Genomic DNA, 23,083 nt, shown 5'->3' on the forward strand with positions numbered 1-23,083 from the left:
CATTTTGAGTATTTTAAGAAGCAATAAATAATATTTTTTCAATATTACCCTTATTTAGATTAGTTATAATAAATATTTTCATAAGTAAATATTGATTTTGAGATAAATGATAATTTAATCAAATTATCCTTGAGTTTATTATAATTTATAATAATTAATTACTTATTTAATCCCTGTGTAAAAATCTTAAACGATTTATATTTTGAGACAAAAAAATAATATATAAACATAATTATATATTAAATCTTAAACTACTTATATTTTGAGACAAAGAAAATAATATATAAAAATAATTATATATTAAATATTTATTTTATATCACAGTAACAATCATTATTAAAATTTTATAAAAAATACCAATAATAATCAATTATCTATCGTGAATTATCATCCATCAGCCACTGGCATCACAAATAGTAAAATCAAACCGTCTATGGTTGTTTTTGGGTGGGTCACTGATTTGCAAGGAAATGGCAAAGATAATCATTGTGTAAAAGTGGGTTGAGCTGGTAGTTCAGGTGTGGGGTTGCAATGGTGGGATCTAAGCCCATTAAAGTATATGGTGGCTTCAATTGGGCCTAGACTGGCCCAGTATCTCAACAAGTTCATCGGAAAATAATTCTCTTTAACTTATCAAAGAAAAAGAAGCTATTTTATGTGTATATATATGAAAGGAAGGTTTCCGGATATCTAAAAAAGTTACATTATAATATGAATGCGACGTGATGAAATTATTGGGCTTAATTTTGTCGTTTGGATTAGTTCCAAAAAAACATCAACTTTGAATAAAAATTGCTAACTTGTTAGGGGTAAACAGATAAATATTTCAATTTGATATTTAATTTCAGTTTTATTTAAATTGATCAATTCAGAAAAAAAATTTTAAATTTACAGACAAGGGACTGGAAATCAAGGAATAGTCTGAAAGTCGAAAACGGCAAAAGAATATCTCCTGGAATGTAACGATTAATCAAGAATTAAAAAAAAGAAAGAAAGAAAGGAAGGAAGAAAAAAACAAAAAAAAAAAAAAAAGCAAAACAGAAAGGTCAAGTTTTTTTTTTTTTTTTTTTTTAATAATCAATAATTTTCTTTCCTTTATCCAACAACAAATGTAATCACAGCAGCAACAGTGTCTTTAAGATGGCAAATTCAGCAACCAATCAAAACATAACATTTCGGATCACAAAATATCCATTTCGAACTTGCCGACATTGCCCAAACATCTCGCGGGTGAACATTTCGGTTTCAAGCCGTTGTTAAAAGAAAACCAAAATGGTTCGTTAAACGTAAAAGATTGGCCACAAGAATAAATGCGCTCCTTTATTCGTTATTACTCTTCACTTACCTGATAAAGAGCAGTACAGGGAAAGATAGAGAGTCTTATACACGGCCTCTACGCTCTTTCATTAAGCTGGTTTCTTGATTTTGTGTTCCTTTCGTGTTTCAAGTACTGGGTTTGGCTTTTTTGGGAGGTGAAATAGTTAATTGGAGGTTACAGTTTCCTAAGGAGATTTGCAGATGGGTATTTTAAGTACTGTACTGGGTTTTTGTGGTTTTGGGGTGGGAACTTCAATCGGGGCTGTGATTGGATACTACATGTTCATCTACTTTCAGCCAACTGATGTCAAGGTCAGTTTTCTATTCTCTCAATAGTCAACATTTCAGATCTTGTTTCTTTGTAGGTTTGTTTGCTTATTACTCGATGTGTTTGACTTAATAGTTCCTTTTAGATTTCCTTGTTTGGACTGCAATGAGTGTTTGCTAATTCTGTATATTCACTCGATTTAGATACAGATAAGAAGTAGGAAAGTATTTCGAGCTCATTTTGTATGTTGAGATGGATATAACTTCATAACTCTTAATATTCAAGGGCTGTACTGTTTGTGGTCAACAATACTGTACTTTTATGCGGCCAATTTGAATTTTACCTGCTCTATTAGAGTTTGCTTGCTCTGTCCTGGTCCATTTTCCTTCAATGGTGACTGAAACATTGTATAAGCTTACCTCCTATTTGAAGAAAGTTAATCCTGACATTTTTCCAAGGTTAGCGGCAGTGTGTCTTTGAACTTGCCTTGTTGAATTGATTTTTCTACCATTTTGGTTGTCTTCGGAATTATGACTGTCATGTGGTGTAGGATCTTCTCGGTTTAGGAGACTCCAATGCCTTAGATTCAAAGACAGAGTATTTAGGAATAATTGTTGTGACATAAATATGCAGAGTGTACTTGATGGGTGGTTTGATCTTCTGAGGCATCAGATGATTGCCCTTGCATTTCTATTTGAAAAAAAGAAGTTAAGGATGGAACAGATAATTAAACTAGTAATAATGTTCTGATTTAAGGGTTTAGTAAGAATAAATGAATTGAAATTTTCATGCTTAATTTATCTGAAGAACATAGGGAAAAATTAATTTTATTATTTATTTATTTATTTAGATTGGTATATTGAACTTTTCAATATATACATAAATGCATTTCTAGTAAGCTGAATGCTTCATGGTACCGTATCCACATTGTCTTTTTTTTTTTTTTTTTCCTCTTGAAGGAATAGTTTAAACATATATTCTCATATCATAAACTTACTGAATTCTTCAGGATCCTGTAATTCGTCCTTTAGTTGAACAAGAATCGAAAACTTTGCAACGACTGCTCCCAGAAATACCCCTTTGGGTGAAAAATCCAGATTATGACCGCGTATGTATTGCTTTTCTATTCTTTCCTTCTCTATTTGGACATGTTGGATCCTGAATGCATTTTGAAAATTTTACAACAAGATTCTCATAGAGTTGTTTTATTTTGGTGAAGATTGACTGGCTTAACAAATTCATTGGGACCATGTGGCCTTACTTGGATACGGTATGTAGTAGAATGATGTTTCAATCTTCAACTGTGGCTTCTGATATTTCTTGTCTACAATTCATTTCCCTTTATGGACATTGCATTGATGCCTCAAGTTTTCTAGGCAATTTGCAAGACTGCAAGGAATATAGCAAAACCCATTATTGCTGAGCAAATTCCAAAATATAAAATTGACTCTGTTGAATTTGAAGAACTTACCTTGGGCTCCCTACCACCGACTTTTCAAGGTTAAGTTGCTCTCTCTCACACATTTGGATGCATGCATATGTATCACATGCATGTGTTCTGCTGAAGTAGAAAAAAATTTGTTTAAAGAACCATGTGGAAAGAGTAAACAGTAATATAAGAAACTCAGCACTAGAAAATAACACAATGAATTTTCTTAAGTTGCATCACAATAACTACTTGCTCTTGGTCTGCATTTAAGGTATATTCATGCCTAAACTTGTCTGTTGTGGAAAAGGTTCTTTCTTTCAAATTATGAATCAATATATATGCACCCAGGTCCAAAAGTTTGGCCTGATAAGTTGACCATTTCACTCATCCTTCTACTTTTTAGCAAGACTCATGACATCTCTGTAGTTAGTTTAGAAATTCTTGCTTTTTGGCAACCAAAGATTGTTAAATGTGCTGGTAATTAGGAATAGTTGAATAATTTGTTGGTGGGTTGAGTGTAATTCAGAGAGAGAACCGAAGAAGCAATGGTCACCTTTATTTTTATTTAGAATGTGGTCTCAGGTTAACTCAACAATTAATAATTCTTGATTTGATGGGAGTGGTGTGGAAATCTGTTGAAGCATAAGAAAATGTTAGAATTATTTTTTTAAAAACTTTGTAACTGTGTCCCGCGTCAACATGAATAACACGCTTCACGCCGGATGCTTATTATAGATAACTGTATGGTTTCCCTGTGAGATTCTCTAAACTCTAGTAAGAAATTTTCAAGACTGGTATGTGTTCATACATAGATCGGTAACACAGATTATCTAGTTACATTGTGCTTCCTTAAATTTGTTTTTGCACTGAATTTTTAGAACAGATCTCACTCCAGGTTGACTTATATGCCAGGAATGAAAGTTTATTTAACTGATGAGAAAGAGCTGATCATTGAACCGTCAGTGAAATGGGCTGGGAATCCAAACATCATTGTTGCAGTTAAAGCATTTGGCTTGAGAGCAACAGTTCAGGTATTTGATAGTGGTACCAAAAACGCACACACACATTAACTATGATTAATGAGAACTATTTCTTGGAGAAATTGTCATCTGCCAAGGAAGTATTAACTTCTTCAGAGCATTTCAGGTGGTTGATCTGCAAGTATTTGCTGCTCCACGCGTCACGCTAAAGCCTCTGGTTCCTGCATTTCCTTGTTTTGCCAATATATTTGTCTCTCTCATGGAAAAGGCATGTTCTAATTGTGAAAGTCATTTTTGTTGTTGGAAAATAATTAAGTTGATAAGGTTGTGTTTTGTTATAGTCTGTATATGCTGAAGTTGGTACTTTCATTTGGTGCTGATGATGCACATATTTTCCTGAAGGATGTTTCTTATCAGAAGAATGATTTACCTAATAAATTCTAATGCTTGATTTGTGTGTTCTATTTCATCAAAATTGTATGAGGATTGAGGCATCTGCAGATTTACTATTGGTTTAGTATCATTATTCTGTATTGTGAAGTATCCTCTCACTTCTCTCTGATTTTGCAGCCCCATGTTGACTTTGGACTGAAATTGCTTGGAGCAGATGCCATGGCCATTCCTGGCCTCTACAGATTTGTCCAGGTGATCATGACTGAATTGTCTTTCATTATTTGATCCTATTTATTTTTCTATGGCAGCATTTCCAGGGTGTTTCTCTATATGGCTTGTCCATGCTTCTCTGCTCTCATTGGCTTCAATTTTTAAAATTGTTATCGCAGAACCCTCTACTTTCACTTTGTTTCCTTAATATTTTGTCATTTCTTATCCAGGAGCTTATAAAAGATCAAGTCGCAAATATGTACTTATGGCCCAAATCCCTGCAAATACCAGTCCTCGATCCTGCAAAGTAATTGTGTTTACTCTCCTTTATTTCCAGTTATGACATAATTCTTTCACTAGGACTGACTAAATTTTCCAAAAATTTCACAGAGCTTCAAAGCGACCTGTTGGGATTCTCACTGTGAAGGTTTTAAGGGCAATGAAGCTTAAAAAGAAAGATCTTCTTGGGGCATCAGACCCTTACGTCAAATTGAAGCTCACTGAAGATAAGCTTCCTTCAAAGAAAACAACTGTGAAGCACAGAAACTTGAACCCTGAATGGAATGAAGAATTTAACCTTGTCGTTAAAGACCCAGAATCCCAGGCCTTGGAGATTAATGTTTATGACTGGGAACAGGTATGTCTCTCAGGTCGTCGTGATGTCCTTACTCCATCACTAGCTTAGGCTTAATGAACTTGTATTTTCTTTTAACCATGACATGTAGTTAAGTAGCAATGTTGAAGAACGTAATATAAGTTTTAAAATAGCCCATGGCTGACCTGTGCAGGTCTCTCCTATGGGACAGTTGCAGTTCTAAAGTGCTGTTTTCATTTCCTTCTCTTCTTGTCTACATCTATGTAATTCTAAATCTTTGTTTGCTTTTATGCAGGTTGGGAAACATGATAAGATGGGTATGAATGTTGTTCCGTTGAAAGAGCTTACACCTGATGAGCCAAAAGTTATGACACTAGAACTGCTGAAAAATATGGACCCAAATGATCCTCAAAATGAGAAGTCACGTGGGCAGATTGTTGTGGAACTGACATACAAACCTTTCAAGGACAATGAAATACCAAATGATACTGAAGATCCAAAGGCTGTAGAAAAGGCTCCTGAAGGAACACCTACTGGTGGTGGCTTGTTTGTGGTTATCGTACATGAAGCTCAAGACGTGGAAGGAAAGCATCATACAAATCCTTATGTGAGATTACTTTTCAGAGGGGAGGAGAGAAAAACTAAGGTAAGCTTGAAGCAGAACCCTTTTAAGAATGAAGTTTACCTTAACAGAGTTGCAATTTTTTAACATTTGCTAGTGCAGGCAGACTCAGGTTCTACATGAGTAGCTTCTTTTAGGAAATAAGTTGCTGAAACCTCAAAGTATTTTAATACATACGATGATGATTTAACTTTTTTAAAGTTCGGATGATTAAAAAAACTGCTACATATTGTCAGCCCATTAATTCTTGTATTCCACATCGATACAGCTTGTGAAGAAAAACAGAGATCCAAGATGGGAGGAGGATTTTCAGTTCATGCTAGAGGAGCCACCCACAAATGATAAACTTCATGTGGAAGTTTGTAGTGCCTCCACAAGGATGGGTCTTCTCCATCCCAAGGTACGCAAGCCATTGCCTTTTCTATCAGATTTTGCCTCGGTATAATCATAAGATTGTAGTAGATCCAGCAATTGAACCTACTTTGAAGTTAAAACTGGTTTCTATTAACAAAAATTTTTGAAATAATATTTTTTATTTTTTCAACTCAACGGGTTGAGTTCTTCTACTTGTGACTTGGAGCTCATGGGTTCGAACCATAGAAAATCAGTGGAAAAATTGCTTATATCTTCCAGAACCCTACAAACTTGGGAACTGGGTCGTCTTTATTCAGCTTTCAAAGTTTTCTTATACTTTTTTATTTTTTCCTCCTTGAATGATAATTTCCGACAGGAAACTTTGGGTTATGTGGATATAAACCTAGCTGATGTGGTTAACAACAAGAGAATCAACGAGAAGTATCATCTTATCGACTCGAGGAATGGTCGGGTTCAAATAGAATTACAGTGGAGAACTTCTTAAAAAAAATGTTGCACTTGGGTAAGTATTTTACAGTGGAGAACTTCGTAAAAAAAAAAAATGCTGCGATTGGGTAAGTATTTCCAGTGGAAAACATTCAGTTGTGCCTGGCTTCTTTTGATGGTGAATTAATGCAGAGTACCATACTCTGTTTTCTGAACCGACTCTGTAATTCACTGTAAGAATCATGTAAAAATGTAATTTTTCTGACACCTGTTCCGAGGGTCAGGGAAATCCGGCATTGTTTTGTCATATAAAGGAAATAAATGACTTTTTTCTTTTTGGTGTAGAATTCTCTCTTCGGACCAGAGGGAAAAGTTCCCCGTCTTTTTCATTTGTGTCCGCAAGTGAGGGGAATTATTTCTGTCATTGAACTTCGACAATAAAATTTCCTTTAAAAAAATGTTCTATTTAACTTTTCCTTTTGGTTGAGTAATTAAAAAATAGTAGAGAATTTTAATGGAAAAACTCTGCAACTGAACTCTACAAAATAGAAGATTTTCATTAATAAATTATACCTAATTATAGACTAAGTTGTAAGTAGTAATAAGCTCGTTTGAAAAATATAAAATTTCCAACATTATGAACTATTACTAAAAAGAATTGGTAACTCTAATCATATTCTTGTTTTATTTTATTCAAAATACTCTGTTATATATATATATATATATATATATATATATATGTGGGCCGGCTTTGTGGTGCTAGTCAACAGTTACACCCAACTTTAAAAGTGGATTGGAGGCCCTAATTTAGCAAAAATGAGATCCAATAAGGGCTCACTTTAAAAGTAGAGATGTGACGTGTTGGCCACTGATGAGGATTTTGGACTGATGATTGCCTAGTTGAACAAATGAAATAGGGCTCAGGCTTCTACCATCTATCAATCACACTCCCGTTTCCCAAACTATTCAAAAAGGCCATTGGCTTATTACTAAAATGAGTAAACTTACCCATCATTATTACATATTTCTGTTTTGCTTTTTCACTGGCTTAACCTACTGCCAGTCTACCACCTTAGCCACTGTTCTGCTTCAGGGAAAGATTCTTCTTATCAAGTCCATTCATGGGTTTAGGATCTAAGCACTGTAGTGACTTCCTACTTCACCACCTTGTTTGTTTGGATGAGTATAATACGGAGTGAGATTTAAGTAGTCATGTTTGGGTGTTTAATGAGTTTGGCAATGAGAAAATTTTTAATGGATTGAAGTAGTCATCTTGCAATGGATGAATATTAATGAGTCTGGAAGAAGCATAACAAGTTATTGAAATTGTTTAATGTTTTGATTTGGAAGATCTATTAAGATACAAACATACCTCCAATCAATTTTACTTTAGACATGCCCAAGTTGTCAACATGATAAAAAATAAATTAATTCCAAAATGCATCCAACATAAAAGAATAAAGTATTGCATTTAAGTTAGAAACTGCAATCCAGAGTACACTTTTAGGCAAAATAGATATTTTGCAGCTTCTTGGATTCTTTGACCCTATTAGGGATTTGTAGCTCTTTCTCACAAACAATTGGTTGTGATATAAAGAGTTATAATGCATGTTACATAATACTCAAAATAAGAATGTTTTTCTGTTGAATTTAAAACCTACACCAACCAACATCCCCCAGAATGTCAATGGACGAAAAGTAGAATTTGACACTAAAATTAGACTCCTTAGACCTTGTTGCTTTCAAGTACTAACTACAGATTCTTGTTCTGGATAAAGAAGAACCCTAATTGTTCAAGTAGGTTTGGTTTTGCACTTGCTGCTGTAAAAGCAAGTATCTTTATTCTCTAAATCATCCACACACAATCTCACACTTTGGATGATTCTTCTAAACAAGAATTCCTGCCTCCACTAACTCTGTGTATTAGAAGAATTAGAATCAGTTCTCTAAACAAGTGCATTATCATTAGAATAAATGCCTGTCTTCTTTGTCACAATTCCTGCCTTGCGGCTCTCAAATTATCATATACTAATATAATTCTTATGGGGAACAATTTCATGCCCACTAGCTTTAAACAAAAGCCACTTTAGAAATATAAGGGAAAAAAAAAATGTTTATCAGAGTCATTGTTACCTTGTTGGATAATTTAAGATCTGAGCCAATCGGATAGGAGACTCAGTGATAAAGACAGTGCAGCACTGGATCACGAGAATGGCTGAGAAAGAGAACAAAAATTAGAGGATGATACGCTATTTCCTGCAACTGCAACTGTATGAACCATTTGACCGAGGGCCCACCTGCACTGAGAAATCAATTTGGAGGAAAAGGAAGAAATTAGAGAAAAAGAACAAAAAGAGTGGACTTTTAGAAGACAGCCAATTTGGAGTCAGAAAAAAAATGTCTGTTTGGGAAAAAGACACAGACGGACTTTGCTCTGGGCCCAGTATATGCCTTTAAAGCCCAAAAAAGGATGAGATCCACATTGATTTTTGCTAGAAAACAATTATAACCCCAAAAGCCAGGGAAAAGGCCGAGACTCATATTGTCCTCACTTCTCGCTTCTCAACAAAGGCAAGATTTCATACTAACGGCGTCGTTTAAGTGTAAGATTAAAATTTCTAATTAAACCACGTCATCAATAAAACTGGCGCGTCAAACACTATCATGCCATGTCTTTCAAACCGCCAGTTCACGCCGGCAAAATACATCTATATACTGAGTAACGTCACACCAATAGGGCCCTACTTGTGGGTCGGTCAGATAACTCCGTTAATCGTTAACGTTCACATGTTTTCGTCTCCACTAAAATCTACCAATGGAAGCTTAATCACTGTTACTTCAACTCCGTTACTGAAATCCAGAACGTACACTGTAAAATCCCAACCCATCCCAAACTGCAGACGATAGGGTCCAGCACACACAAAAGCTCATGCAATGCAACCCCCACCGCTTTCTCTCTCTTCGCTTTTGTTTATTCGTTCAAGTTTGATACTGCGAGTCTTCGATTCGTTTTTCAAGACGCTACCTAATATAGCCTGCAAGTCCTAAGCTACTTATTGAACAGCAAGCATAGAAATAACTCTACCTCCATTTATTACTTCCTCTGAAGAAGTAGAAAGAAAGAAAGGGTCAGTGAGAGGACCAAAAATGAGAATTTCACTGACTTTTCTTCTTCTTATTGTACTTTTAGCTTCTTGCTATGGCTACTCTGATATGGAAGTACTGTTGAAAATGAAATCCTCCATGATCGGACCTAATGGCCGTGGGCTGGACGATTGGACACCATCCCCGTCTCCGTCTGCTCACTGCTCCTTCACTGGAGTAACATGCGATGAGGGCTTACGTGTGGTGTCTCTCAGCCTGTCATCGCATTATGGTTTGTTTGGTTTCATTCCTCCTGAAATTGGGTTCTTGAATAAGCTTGTGAACCTGACCATCACTTCACTTAATCTCACCGGAAGGCTTCCTTTGGAACTGGCCAAGCTCACGTCTATTAGGATTTTCAACATTTCCAATAATGTCTTCGTAGGCAATTTCCCTGGAGAGATTATTCTTGGCATGGCTCAGCTTGAGGTCCTTGACATTTACAATAATAACTTCTCAGGTTCACTGCCGGCGGAGCTCAGGCACTTAAGGAATCTAAAGCACCTTCATCTCGGCGGAAATTACTTTAGTGGACCAATACCAGAGTCATACTCGGAGATTCAAAGTTTGGAGTACTTAGGCTTGAATGGTAATGGTCTTTCCGGTAAGGTCCCTCCAAGCTTGGCTAAGTTGAAGAATCTTAAGCGCTTGTACCTCGGGTACTATAGCTCATACGAAGGAGGTATTCCCCCGGAGTTTGGATCATTGAGTTCACTTGAAGTTCTTGATATGGCCAGCTGTAATCTTACCGGCGAGATTCCCCCTACCTTGGGCCAGTTAAAGAGCTTGGATTCCTTATTTCTTCAAATGAATAATCTCTCAGGTCATATTCCTCCTGAATTATCCGGTTTAATTAGCTTGAAGTCGCTCGATCTCTCCATCAATAACCTCACTGGAGAAATACCAGATAGCTTTTCAGAGTTGAAGAATATAACGCTTATCCATCTTTTCAAGAACAATATGTACGGTCAAATCCCAGAGTTTATCGGTGATTTTCCGAACCTGGAAGTTCTTCACGTCTGGGTCAACAACTTCACTTTGGAGCTCCCAAAGAATCTTGGCCGGAACGGAAAGCTGAAGATGCTGGACGTGTCTTTCAATCACCTTACCGGCGCGATTCCTCCAGATTTGTGCAAAGAAGAGAAATTAAAGGAGTTGATACTCATGAATAATTTCTTCATTGGACCGCTTCCTGAACAGCTTGGCCAGTGTAAGTCCTTAACCAAAATCCGAATCATGAACAACCTCCTATCAGGAAGTCTCCCTGCCGGAATCTTTAATTTGCCACTGGTGACCGTGGTCGAGTTGAACGACAACTACTTCTCCGAAGAACTCCCCTACGAGATATCCGGAGATGCACTTGGTCTTTTGACGATTTCTAACAATCGACTCACCGGAAAAATCCCGCAAGCATTAGGCCATTTGCAAAATTTGCACGTTTTATCCCTTGGTATGAACAGATTCTCAGGTGAAATTCCAAGTGAAATCTTCAATCTCAAGTTCCTAACCACAATCAACCTCAGCGCCAACAACCTTAGCGGTGAAATTCCCCCATCAATTTCCCACTGTAATTCTCTGACATCAGTTGATTTCAGTCGAAACAGCCTTCACGGCGAAATTCCTAAAGGGATTGCAAACTTGAAGGATTTGAGCATTCTCAATATCTCTCAAAATCAGCTCACAGGCCAAATACCGGGTGACATTCGGTACATGACAAGCCTCACAACTCTTGATCTCACCCACAATAATCTGCTGGGCAGAATCCCCTCAGGAGGGCAGTTTCTGGTGTTTAATGACAGCTCCTTCGCTGGAAATCCCAATCTCTGTGCACCACACCAAACTTCTTGCCCGTCTATCGTAAATATACTTCAGGATTCGAGTCATGGTCACACGGGGTCGTTCAACACCTCGAAGTTAATAATAGCCATCATTGCCCTCGTCACCGCTTTGTTGCTAATAATAGTAACGGTTTACAGATTGAGGAAGAAGAGGCTTGAGAAATCCAGGGCTTGGAAGCTAACTGCATTCCAACGGCTCGATTTCAAAGCAGAGGACGTCCTAGAGTGCTTGAAAGAAGAGAACATCATAGGCAAAGGTGGTGCTGGGATAGTCTACCGCGGGTCCATGCCAGATGGTGGTGAAGTAGCAATCAAAAGACTGGTGGGTAGAGGGAGTGGGCGGAGCGATCACGGTTTCTCCGCCGAGATTCAAACTCTTGGAAGAATCCGGCACCGAAATATCGTGAGGCTGTTGGGATACGTATCAAACAAGGATACAAATTTATTATTATACGAGTACATGCCTAATGGGAGCTTGGGGGAAATGTTGCATGGATCAAAGGGAGGGCATTTGAAATGGGAGACCCGATACAAAATTGCCGTTGAGGCAGCCAAGGGGCTTTGTTATCTTCACCACGATTGCTCTCCTCTTATAATTCACAGGGACGTGAAGTCCAATAATATCTTGCTTGATTCGGATAATGAGGCTCATGTGGCTGATTTTGGGCTGGCCAAGTTCTTGCAGGACGCTGGTGAATCAGAGTGCATGTCCTCCATTGCGGGCTCGTATGGTTACATCGCACCAGGTTCGGTTTTCGTAAACCCTTTTCAATTATGATCAGTCTTTATTATTATCACCATTTATTTTTTCACTAAAAATCTTGTGAAGAAGAACGGTTTTGCGTGTCCAATTCCCTGTTTCATATGAAGCATTAATTTGTTGAGATATAGGAGATGCTTCAATTAGTATTCTAATTCGTGAATCTATTTAAAATTTAAAGGGGATTTAAATTATTACTTTCTTGAAATAACATATCAAATGCTTGGCCATAGATGGATTAGGTTTATATATTGACTTGAAATCCATATTTGTTTAATTACGTCCCAAGTCTTCCATAGCTTCTATCCTGAAAGAAAGGTCTCTGTTGTGCAAGACAGAATACGCTTACACGCTGAAAGTGGACGAGAAAAGCGATGTTTACAGCTTTGGAGTTGTACTGTTGGAGCTAATAGCGGGGAGGAAGCCAGTGGGGGAGTTTGGAGAAGGAGTGGACATAGTGGAATGGGTAAGGAAAACCACATCGGAACTCTCTCAGCCGTCGGATGCAGCTTCAGTAATGGCTATTCTGGACTCTCGACTTACTGGATACCCAGTTACCAGTGTCATTCACCTGTTTAAGATAGCCATGATGTGCGTTGTTGAAGAAAGCTCTGCTAGACCCGCCATGAGGGAAGTTGTTTACATGCTTACTAATCCTCCCCAGAATGCGCCTAGCCTGATCACTATTTAGGGTGCAATACTTAGTGTTTTCGAGCAATAAAACCCAAACAAATTGTAATAATTTCTGAAAAAAAGAGGTCGGAAACGCATGTGTTATTGTTACGGTTTGTCTTATTTGCTTCACTCATTGTAAAAATGCATCTCTGTGTTTTTGTAAACTCAGTCCCTATGTTATTTATGTATGAGATGGTCAGACATGAAGTGGTTGTCCATTCTTGACTTTAGGTAATTTTATCAGTTTTCGTCGTTTGAATTCTGTTGGTTTTCTAAGTATAAAGGAAAATTTTGCTCTCATGAATTGATTGGCGCGACAAGGTGCTGTCCTGCCATAAATTCATTTGTATTTTCCGGTGAATGTCAAACTATGTTTGCTACTTACTGAAGCATTTTTCATCCAAGTGGTTTACAGATAAAAGCCGAAATGGAGTAACAACTATGTCAAATTTTCTCTCCTGCAAATATCTCCAAATTGAAAATGAAAAATGTCGCAGCTATACAACGTACTCATTTTAGTGTTTGAATTAATTAAGAGAATGAAAAGTTAAAAAGGGATGAATTAAATAGATACTTATCTTTGATATCATTTATCAAGCAAAATTATGTTTTTTGATTTTTCGGTAAAGGATCCAGAAAAATGTACTTAATTGAAAAGTTTTTATTCAATAAGACACTTAATGGATAAAAAATAAATCTCAGACACTAAAATGAAAAACCAGCAAAATTCATTTTTTGTCAAGCAAAACGACTATGGAAAGTGAGATAACCACCAAATTGTGGTGTTCGGTCGTTTGTGTCGGTCGGCAAAGTCTTTGTAGTTTACTTGCTTAAACGACATTCTCTTTGATGGATGTGATTCATGTGCAATTGTAAATCGTCGTTTTGAAGGACGAACCTAAGTGAACCGTCGGATCAAATGAACGGACCAGATTATTTGAATCGGAGGAACTAATTTTCCTAAATTCAAATCATCTCTCCATTTCCTGTTTCCGCCAAATAAGAATTTGAGATTGCACAAATTAGAATCAAAGAGAAAGGGAGGGAAACACTGTTCATGGCACCTTCCTTCTGTATACTCTATAACATATTATCCAGAGATTAGTAGTGAAAATTGACGGGAGAGAGGGAAGGAAGATAGCACCGATGGAGATGAAAAGCCCACCTCCATGTCCAAACACCGTCACCGTCCGTCGAAATCCTCCACGGAGGGCTAGGCCTACTCCTTCCACAAACCCGCCACAGAACCTCATCCCTTCATCGTCAACAAAACCAGATGTTACTCCATTTCCGATTCAAGAAATTCTCGCAATGGAAATTCCTCAGAATACTCAACCAGAGCCACCTACTGCCACGACAACCCTAGCCCAAGTTTCTGAGAACCTAAAAGTCTATCTAAGAATTCGACCTCTTGTATCTCCCAAGCCACTCTCCAAAGGCGTTAACGATCAAAATTTTAAGCAGAGGCACAAAAATGCTTGGCCTCAAAACCCTGTAGCTAAGAAGAATGCTATAAGAGAGAAGAATACGAAGAAAAAGAGTAGCGAGATTTGTATATCAGTCAACGATTCTCAATCAGTGACTTTATCGCCGCCCCAAGCCTTGCAAGACTCTAAAAGGATCAAGGCTGTGGTATACGAAGGTTTTTCACATGTTTTTCCTGCCGATGCTTCTCAGGTACGCTTTTTTCCATAGTTTTCACGGTTGATTGTTTTAGTATTCTCTATTTTAACGAATCAAAAAATTTCGTTTTTGTCCATAGAATGCAGTGTATAAGAAGATGGTGAAGCCTTTGGTGGAGGATTTTCTTAATGGTAAAAATGGAATGTTAGCTGCTTTGGGGCCTAGTGGTTCGGGCAAGACTCATACGGTGTTTGGGACTGTGAGAGAGCCTGGGATGGTTCCACTTGCACTTCAACAAATTTTTAAACAGAACCAGGAGTGTGGCTCTAAGTTGACAAGGTAATTTACAATGTTTCACTTTCTTTTTTTCTTCATATACGCAGGATTCCTGGAGTTGTATGTGGTTAAGGACGCCAAAATATGTGCGAGATTATGTTTTGCGAATTTTCTTCGGCAGCCATTGCATTTATTTCTCTATTTGGTTGCTTTACAGGTCATTCTACATATCCATTTTTGAAATATATTCTGAAGGAGGAAAGGCAGAGAGAATATTTGATTTGTCTCCGGAAGGAGGTGACTTGTCCATGCAGCAGTCAACTATAAAAGGTCTCCAAGAGGTCGATAGCTATTTTATGCTGTCTGTTAAATATTATCAGCATTGAGAGGGTATGAGACCTTTCTCACTTGATTCATGCAAACAGGTCGCCGTTACTGATACTGCACAGGCGGAATCCCTGATAGCTTCCGCAATGCTGAAACGTGCGACAGCCATGACAAATTCAAACAGCCAATCAAGGTGCTCAATGATTAAAATACTTATTTACTTTGTTGAAAGATCTGGATGCATTTTTTTTTTCAGCAGTTTGTTTACATCTTAATTTAGAGGAGGGACTCGAATGTGGGGTTGAGGGATGAGGCTTTCCCAATGTTTTGATGTTTCCTCCTGGAATAAAGTGTCAAATCTTCCCTGCTACTTGGCAATTTGTTGGAAGCCCACACTTCATGCGATGGTTTGCATATTTTTTCTGGAAAGCTTTTCCTAATTATTCTAGAGAAATAAACTAAACTATCAATTATCTCTTCGGTGTAGAAAAATTACATATCAACTTTGTTTCTAATTTTGAGGAAAATCGTCAGAATCTTGTCCTAATAGTTTGGAAAATGACGTTCTTCAATAAGAGCCAACTAATAGATTACAGAAATTCACCAATTCAAGGGGCAAACTTTAGTTGAAGTCCTTTTAGGTGATGGTCATGATCTTTCACTATCATTTCACCTGCCATTGCCAGATATTGTGTTTTATAACCTTCAGATAGAATTTAAAAGTTCATGATAATTCTCCTCTTTCTTTTAGTCACATGCAATAGCAGTCAATTGACTGATGACTTTTAGGTCATAGCTGAAGTGATCAAAGGAAGAATCATATTACATTTATAACTGTTGTGCTTAGGTAACTTGCATTGCATTCGTGTAGAAAAGAAGTTTGCTGATAATCTCTCCGGATAAAACTGCAAGTTGATTTCAGTCAGAATGTTTATATCTCTATTTAAATTGCAGTTGACATATGTTATTGTTTAATGCAAATGTCCTCTTGTTGTTACTTATACATAGGATATTTGCTACACATACATTTATCTGTTTAGACATTCTTTTGCTTCATTTCCCTTGTACTCATTTTTTGATGACAAACTGCTACTTAATGATAAGTATTTTTGCAATGTTCTTACAAGACTTTATGCTATATCGTTGATTTTTCATAATAACTTTGTGGTTAGATTTGTAATTTCCTTTTTCCTCATTTTAACATGCTTGCAGCCGGTCACAGTGCATCATCAACATCCACAGTCTTGTTAACCAGTGCGGTGAAGAGCTAGATGTTCAATCAAACAATTCTATCTTAACTATTGTTGATCTAGCTGGGGCTGAAAGAGAAAGGAGAACTGGAAATCAGGTTTCAGATATAATTTTTCTTTTAGTATAATTCAACAACTAGCCAACCCCTGTATGATTTAGGTTATTTTAGTAGCAAAACACATCCAGGGGATAGTAATCGAAACACCTAGATAAATCTTTTTCTTTTCTTCTATTGGATAATGTAAAGCCCATTAATATATTCCGGAGAAAGTTTATTTTTGAGATTATGATGGTTTTGGGTCTAATGTTGAACATATTAGGAGTTTCTAACTCCAATAACTGCTGGAAGTTTAGGTGCTAATATCTTTTCACTAGATCTTTAGAAAAGTGTTGGGATGATAATTCTCCTTCCTTTTCGTATTTTTTCTCTTTGTTTTCAGTCGAATAAACCAGTAAACATCAATAAAAGTTGGAAGAGTAGGTTTGATATCTAAATGTCAATGTAGATTCCTTGGAGCTCAACTTTGGTTTATCAATTTGCAGGGTTCACGATTGCTTGAAAGTAATTTCATCAACAACACATCGATGGTTTTTGGCCTGTGCCTAAGAGTATGCAAACTTAACTCAGTTTGTTGGATTTCCAAGGCATTCTTGCTGTTCACTTGATTATTCTTATTTGTCATGTCATATCTTATCAGTGCCTAAAAAGCTATTATTCAGCGTTTAGAAACTTCTAATCTGATTGTTTTTTCACACCATCCCTCTCTGTTTTTCTCTCTCCCTATTCATGTTTTATCACTTATCATATTATCCATTGCTCTGGGTATTCAGTCATTATTGGAGCACCAAAAGAACCCCAAGAAGCCATTGCAGAAGCACTTCCAGAACTCTTTGGTAATGTGTATTCTTGTTACTTATTCTGTATGGTTTATGAATTCTTTTTTCACTCAGTCTGTTCATTAATCTGATACTTGATTAGCAATGCCAATAGATACGCTTGTTTGTTAAACATTGTTCCCTGTATTTATATGTAATCCACTCAATTTGGCTTCTCCTCCTTACAGTTAACCAGATATTTGAGAGATTATTTGGAAGGCAAGAAGCGAATGGCTTTGGTATGATGTTTTCAGCTCAACTTTGGTCTGCCTGAGCTAATGATTTTGTGCTGTTGATGTCTTTCTTTCTTTCTTTCTTTCTTTCTTTCTTTTTTTTTTTTTTTTTTTTTGATAAAAATCTCTTACGCCTCTTTATCTTATGATTTTCTATTAGGCTCTGTTAAAAGTTCCCTGTTTACATTTGTTGTTTCAGATTTTAACGGTCAAACCAGGAGAAGAGGACTATCTTGATGCAGTTTACTTGTTGAGACAAGCTTCACCTTTTATGAAAATCAAGTACCGGTTTTCTCTTCCGTCCCATTCAAATTTCAGATTTCTTATTTGAATAGATTCGATTCAATGTGTAACTTATTTAGGTTCAATAATGTTGATGAGCAACCCAATTTAGTTCAGCACAAGAGGCATATTCAATCATTATCTAGAGTTGAAGAGCCCAGAAAAAAAAAGTACTGTGGCCCTGAAGCTCATATGGTATTGTTTTTTAACCCTTCCAAGTTGTTAATCTTGTCTACACTACTTATAACAGTATGTATTATTTTTCAACCTTCCTCCTTTATATCTCATCTACAAAAGTACATTTCAATTCAGTAACATGTGACTTGTGCACTTTATGTTGATTCTTAATTCACTCGGGTTACAGACATTTTCTTACTGAAAGGGGGATCCTTTCTATTGGATAAAGGCTGGAATATATGAATTGCTAGTCTGCAGTATAGCTGGTAGTAGAGCCAGGATTCTTAATTGGAAGCAGTTATAAGTGGAAATAGTTTTACATTCCATGGTTTAATGCCATTTTATAAATAAAAATAATTCACTAGGCAATCTTTTGTTTTTTCCAGGTTGAAGAAGGAAAAAGCAGCTGGGATGATCATTCAAATTTGGAGGAAGGTCGAGTTATATATCAGTTCTTATAGGTTCTCTTTTTATTTTAGTTGAGCTATTGCTCTAGAACATGTGTCAAACGTGCCTTTTCTTTGGGTTGCAGATGTCGCAGGAGTCTCTAAATTGGAGGCTGTTGATATTGCACCTATCAAGCCAGATGGCAATGATTTGACTATAAAAAACAGGAACCATCAAATTATGCAAAATTTTGCTAGAGCATTATGGAATGTCTTGAAGGAATATAAAGAAAAACTCATGGTAATATCATAACTGGTATACACCGCTACAATTTTAATTTTTGTTAATGCCATTGCTGGTACTTGATGGCTAAATGCAAATTCAATGATAAATATATATACAAATACGCTTGATACTTGGTCTTGATTAGGTGGCAGAAAAGCATATTGAGAGTCTCCGCGAGAATCTTATAAATGAAAAGACTAGATATACTGAGCTGGAAGAGAAACTTGAAGATTTTAAGTCATCTTGTACTTGTTCGAAGGAAAATTTAGTGGAGGCCACCTTACTTAAAGTAGATACTGATGTTGATGCTCCTATGTATTCGGAAAGAAATAAATGTGGTGATGTCGATGGGGTAATCAGATATGCTTTTATTTTTCCTCTTCTTTAGTTAAAGGTTGAACTGTCTGAGTTTAGTTCTTGCTTAGCTTAGCTCTTGAATTATTGTCACAATTCACTTAAATTATTTACACATGCAATTAGGCATAGAAAAAAAGAATGATGATTTAAATATTTTTTTATTATGTCCAGATGCTTAATACCAAATTCAAGTGTGATAACTCTCCTACAATGTGCAACCTGGATCCAGATTTATTTTCTGAGGTCTGTTGAAATGTGATTTCCTCCGCTTTCTCTTTCAAATCCTGGTTGTGTATTTTTTATGTTTAAACTTTCCTCCATCTTTAGATGAATGCAAGTGCTCACTGTCCAGACTGTAGGGCGTCTGAATGCAATAGCTTCTGTGCAAAATGTGACTTGAACCAAAGATTGAATAAAGATATATTTTCTGAGGTGCATAAGCCATCTGTATTTTAGCTATAATCTTTTTTTTTCCTCACTTGCCAATAGTCGAACAAGTTTGCTTTGGGGAAAGAAATAATATGAGGCTCATATGTTCTTCAGGTGGATGTGAAGAGTCATTCTCCCAACCTCAACACATCTGAATGCACCAGTACTAGATGTGACGAGGAAGTTACTAGTCAGGTACATCTGATAGTGAAATTTTTCCTTTTTTTAATAAATTAAAAAGATAAACAAATTGTAGCAAACTCACAGAGACTGCCTGTGTTTTTATGCTCAAAGCACTTATTAACTTGGAACTTTTATGCTTAGATGGAGGAAAATGTTCATTCTCTCAATGTGGAGGAGTCTATATGTAGTAGCTCTCCAAGGCAGGATCAGGATATTTCATCTCAGGTATGTCAGCCACTTACGTTTTCTCTAAAATTAGAAAACTGGCAATATTTTATTGAGAATGCATTTGCATTTCTGCACTGAGAAAACAAGTATTATCTGAGGCTTTTTGTGTTCAGATTGTTGTAAATATTCATTCTTCAAACCTTAAGACATCTAAATGCAATAGCACTCCGAAAAAGGACAGGATTTTCTTACTGAGGTACATTGGGTACAGGCAGCTAACTTATTTTCATTAACTAGAAAAAGTTCCGGTGTTCATTGAGAATCATTGTGCGTTGATGCCCTTTGAAATCAGTTAACCATGTATCGGTTTGCAATTGAGGCTCGACGCGTAAATCATGCTAGTTGCTATGTAATTTCATCATAAACAAACGTTTTTTTTTTTTTTTTTTTTTTTGGAAGTTGGTATTTTCCTTCCAATTTAAATCTCCAAAAATTAAGGGGATATACTAGGTAAACTATCTAGCTTAAGATAAATATGAAAATCTTTCAAGCCTTTTTTTCAAATCTGTTCCTCTCTTTTCAGAAACCATTGGATCCACCACCATCACACAAAGAAGACGCAGCAGTCACCAAAGAATGCAACCTTGATGTGCCAGATTGTGACATAAGATACAACTCCTCATGCAAATCATTGAATATGAAGAAACCAAAGAGGTTGGTTGATTACTATTTTTTGATAGGTCGATGTCAATCTTTTCTTCTAATGAAGTCCTAAATTGTACTGTAATAATCAGGAGACTTCAGCCTGCCTCATCTATATTACTGAGGGATTTCAGTGCTTTGGGGATTGAAGATGAGGGTGAGAAACCGAAAGTAAGTCAATCCTATTAATGTCAGTTCTGTTTTTAATCCCTCTCGGTTTCCTATTTGTATTCTATTATAATACATCATCCCTCCAGTGATCTCAAAAAATCAAATTCGTTTACAACTTAGGGAATGAGGATGAAAGGAAACAAAATATTTATTTCTACGTTTGGTTTGAGGTGAAGATTTACCTTCAATGTTTCTGCAGGGTAACAGAGGGGGAAAGAAAGCGGTTGCTGATGAAAGAACCCAGGGAAACATTTCTCTCCTACGTTTGCTTAAGAGCAATCTTCGTATCTAAGCATGTAATTAGTTTTTTTTCTCCCCTTTCCCATGGGAATGGGAGGCATTTTTGTTTTTGTTTGGGCTTTTACGTTATGAATACTGCCTGTTAGATATTAAGTGATAGATTCTGTTGCTTTTGTCATAATTAATTAGTATTATCGTTTATTTTATCAAGATGTCTAAAGAAAGTTTTCAGACGAAACTAGCCCAATACTTAATTCGAGAAGTGGAGCGAATGGGTCATGGCTGGATTCACTACTCGGGCCCAATACTCAGATTTCACAAAAGAGTTGCAATAATCAGAGTAATCCCTTGGGATTTTTCTCAAGTAATGAGAGTAATTTTGGAAATTTGAAATTCAAGGCAAGTGAAATGATTGAATAAATTCCTGAGAGCTGTGGTCTGTCTCTATTGGTTCCAACATTATATCATGATGGTCCATGAGCTAACCATTTTTTTTTTTTTTTTTCTCATTTCATGGCCAGGTTGTCTCCATAGTACTTTTGGAAACTTTTCATTGGAGATTTTCTAAGCATTGGGTAGTGAGTAGGACTATTGGTCTAATAAGTGGGATGGTAATCTGTATGACTGCTCTCAACGTCTCAATCCCAACTGATTTAGCTTAAAAAACAAAACTTTTTAAGACCCTTATCTTTTCCCCTTTTTGTTTCTTGCTTTCTGATGTCTTTTCAACTTGAGTATTAATCATCTCTGCTATCTTGTAAATATTCTAGAGTTGGCCCTCCTACCCATTAGCCACAATAAGTGCCTTGCTGCCTTTTTTTTAAGCAAATTGCTAGTAGTAGTAGTTGACCTCAAATATTAAAATTTTAATTCAAAAGCAACGCTATAAACATTGTGGGCATACATTCTTGCTTTTAGCTGTGTGTCAGTTTATGTATTTCTTTTTCTTGTTTTGGGAAAATTACTTATCCGCGTTAAAGCCCAGACTGAAATTTTCATAAATGGGCCAAGTAAGTGGGCCTTACCAAATCTAACGGCCTTAATTCAAACAAACCGTTCTACAGCTCGAATATTTCCAATGAGACTGCTTTGTTGACTTAAGATACGTACTTACAAAAGTTAAAAATATTACTAATTTACTATAGCTTCTTTGACGACTCTTGCACCATCGAAGTTTGAATAGTAAGATTATTATTATTATTTTACAGTTTTGACTTGGAATTTTCCACGCACACAGTAGATGAACATCTCCCTAGACCAAGAAAAAGAAAAGAGTATCGAATCAGTTTTCGATTTGGTGAATATCTTGTTTGCGGATTTTGGTGAAGAATATTTCCGGTGCTATTGAAGCTTTTCCAGGATGAAGATGAAGATTGTTTTAGGAATTGTTCTTATTCTTCTGTCTCATCAAATGTGAGTTTCATTTGAAAGGACCAAAGCCAATGATCCCCACCTACTCCTAGCAATAACAGAATATAATAGTAAAAAGAATTGAGCTCTTAAAACATAATACATGTGTATATATTTCTTTATCCATATTTTATTCTATCAGTATCCTCTGAAACTTTAACCTCTTTAGGCACTTCTGGGATCAAAAGATACAAAAGCTATCATCTATAACAATTCTAAAGATAGGAGTGAAATTGCATTTTTCACTAGCATGCAAAATTTTACTTTACTCTCTTAGAAACCAATCCTACATTTTATTACAGTAGTAATAATGCCATCCCCAGCCGCCCACAATACTTAATAGATGGTTACTAAGATTTAAGGAATAGAACAGAGCTCCCATGGTCCTCACTATCATTCTTTAATGTTGGTCCATGCAAAGAGTAGTAAAAATTAAAAACCCAATTTAACCATATTCAGTTTGTGTATTATTACTACATATGCCTTAGCACATGAAAAGGAACAAACCAAAGTAATGTAAGTCAAGCAAGAAATCTTTTAATATTTTCTTTTGACTGTAATTTTGCAGTCTTTAATTAGCTTTTCATCACATGCATATGCATGTGTCTTTTTAACATTTATACATATTGTTGTTCAACACCATGGGTAAAGAAGGAAGAATTTCAATATCACAT

At 36.3% G+C, this 23,083-nt stretch overlaps 3 protein-coding genes and 1 long non-coding RNA gene across 6 annotated transcripts; 3 read left to right on the plus strand and 1 right to left on the minus strand.

Annotated features, from left to right (window-relative positions):
- Window positions 1-1,161: 1,161 nt before the first annotated feature.
- SYTB (Calcium-dependent lipid-binding (CaLB domain) family protein) lies at window positions 1,162-6,962 on the plus strand. The gene is made up of 12 exons (XM_012218377.3): window positions 1,162-1,629; window positions 2,595-2,693; window positions 2,805-2,855; window positions 2,962-3,085; window positions 3,927-4,045; window positions 4,161-4,262; window positions 4,565-4,639; window positions 4,828-4,904; window positions 4,988-5,234; window positions 5,488-5,838; window positions 6,083-6,214; window positions 6,545-6,962. Exons 1-12 carry the CDS (start codon window positions 1,519-1,521, stop codon window positions 6,671-6,673), a joined length of 1,617 nt encoding a protein of 538 aa, XP_012073767.1. The 5' UTR covers window positions 1,162-1,518; the 3' UTR covers window positions 6,674-6,962.
- Window positions 6,963-8,065: 1,103 nt separating this feature from the next.
- Window positions 8,066-9,361, minus strand: LOC149493416 (uncharacterized). Its single transcript, XR_016322601.1, has 2 exons — window positions 8,749-9,361; window positions 8,066-8,531 (listed from the first exon to the last, which is right to left on the minus strand). It is a non-coding gene; the product is annotated as an uncharacterized LOC149493416 (long non-coding RNA).
- A 213-nt stretch (window positions 9,362-9,574) lies between these two features.
- CLV1 (Leucine-rich receptor-like protein kinase family protein) lies at window positions 9,575-13,291 on the plus strand. Its single transcript, XM_012218382.4, has 2 exons — window positions 9,575-12,343; window positions 12,696-13,291. The coding sequence occupies exons 1-2, from the start codon at window positions 9,763-9,765 to the stop codon at window positions 13,046-13,048; spliced, it is 2,934 nt and encodes a 977-aa protein (XP_012073772.1). The 5' UTR covers window positions 9,575-9,762; the 3' UTR covers window positions 13,049-13,291.
- A 734-nt stretch (window positions 13,292-14,025) lies between these two features.
- On the plus strand, window positions 14,026-21,209 carry LOC105635321 (ATP binding microtubule motor family protein). 3 transcript variants are annotated; one of them, XM_012218383.4, is made up of 20 exons: window positions 14,027-14,709; window positions 14,795-14,994; window positions 15,149-15,272; window positions 15,357-15,451; window positions 16,471-16,606; window positions 17,053-17,118; window positions 17,341-17,403; window positions 17,574-17,624; window positions 17,818-17,900; window positions 17,981-18,095; window positions 18,464-18,512; window positions 18,610-18,764; window positions 18,895-19,101; window positions 19,278-19,349; window positions 19,434-19,538; window positions 19,650-19,730; window positions 19,860-19,943; window positions 20,470-20,600; window positions 20,681-20,759; window positions 20,959-21,209. In XM_012218383.4, the coding sequence occupies exons 1-20, from the start codon at window positions 14,179-14,181 to the stop codon at window positions 21,049-21,051; spliced, it is 2,520 nt and encodes an 839-aa protein (XP_012073773.1). In that variant the 5' UTR covers window positions 14,027-14,178; the 3' UTR covers window positions 21,052-21,209. The 3 variants fall into 3 exon arrangements, with proteins under 3 accessions (XP_020535407.1, XP_037496464.1, XP_012073773.1); XM_020679748.3 differs by lacking the exon at window positions 19,434-19,538 and having other exon boundaries at window positions 14,026-14,709; XM_037640536.2 differs by lacking the exons at window positions 19,278-19,349; window positions 19,434-19,538 and having other exon boundaries at window positions 14,026-14,709.
- Window positions 21,210-23,083: the final 1,874 nt, after the last annotated feature.

Source organism: Jatropha curcas, chromosome 9 (genome assembly GCF_041381405.1).
Source record: "Jatropha curcas cultivar XTBG-Jc1 chromosome 9, XTBG_Jcur_1.0, whole genome shotgun sequence".
Classification (NCBI taxonomy): Eukaryota; Viridiplantae; Streptophyta; class Magnoliopsida; order Malpighiales; family Euphorbiaceae; genus Jatropha; species Jatropha curcas.

What these genes read in the sequence shown, in the direction of transcription:
- SYTB (XM_012218377.3), top strand. Translation starts at nt 1,519, where the DNA reads ATGGGTATTTTAAGTACTGTACTGGGTTTTTGTGGTTTTGGGGTGGGA. An exon ending in CCTACCACCGACTTTTCAAG is followed by an intron (nt 3,086 to 3,926) that starts GTTAAGTTGCTC and finishes CTTATATGCCAG; the next exon opens with GAATGAAAGTTTATTTAACT. An exon ending in GCTTGAGAGCAACAGTTCAG is followed by an intron (nt 4,046 to 4,160) that starts GTATTTGATAGT and finishes AGAGCATTTCAG; the next exon opens with GTGGTTGATCTGCAAGTATT.
- CLV1 (XM_012218382.4), top strand. Translation starts at nt 9,763, where the DNA reads ATGAGAATTTCACTGACTTTTCTTCTTCTTATTGTACTTTTAGCTTCT. An exon ending in GTATGGTTACATCGCACCAG is followed by an intron (nt 12,344 to 12,695) that starts GTTCGGTTTTCG and finishes TGTGCAAGACAG; the next exon opens with AATACGCTTACACGCTGAAA.
- LOC105635321 (XM_012218383.4), top strand. Translation starts at nt 14,179, where the DNA reads ATGGAGATGAAAAGCCCACCTCCATGTCCAAACACCGTCACCGTCCGT. An exon ending in TCATTCAAATTTGGAGGAAG is followed by an intron (nt 18,513 to 18,609) that starts GTCGAGTTATAT and finishes TTTGGGTTGCAG; the next exon opens with ATGTCGCAGGAGTCTCTAAA. An exon ending in AATGTGGTGATGTCGATGGG is followed by an intron (nt 19,102 to 19,277) that starts GTAATCAGATAT and finishes TATTATGTCCAG; the next exon opens with ATGCTTAATACCAAATTCAA.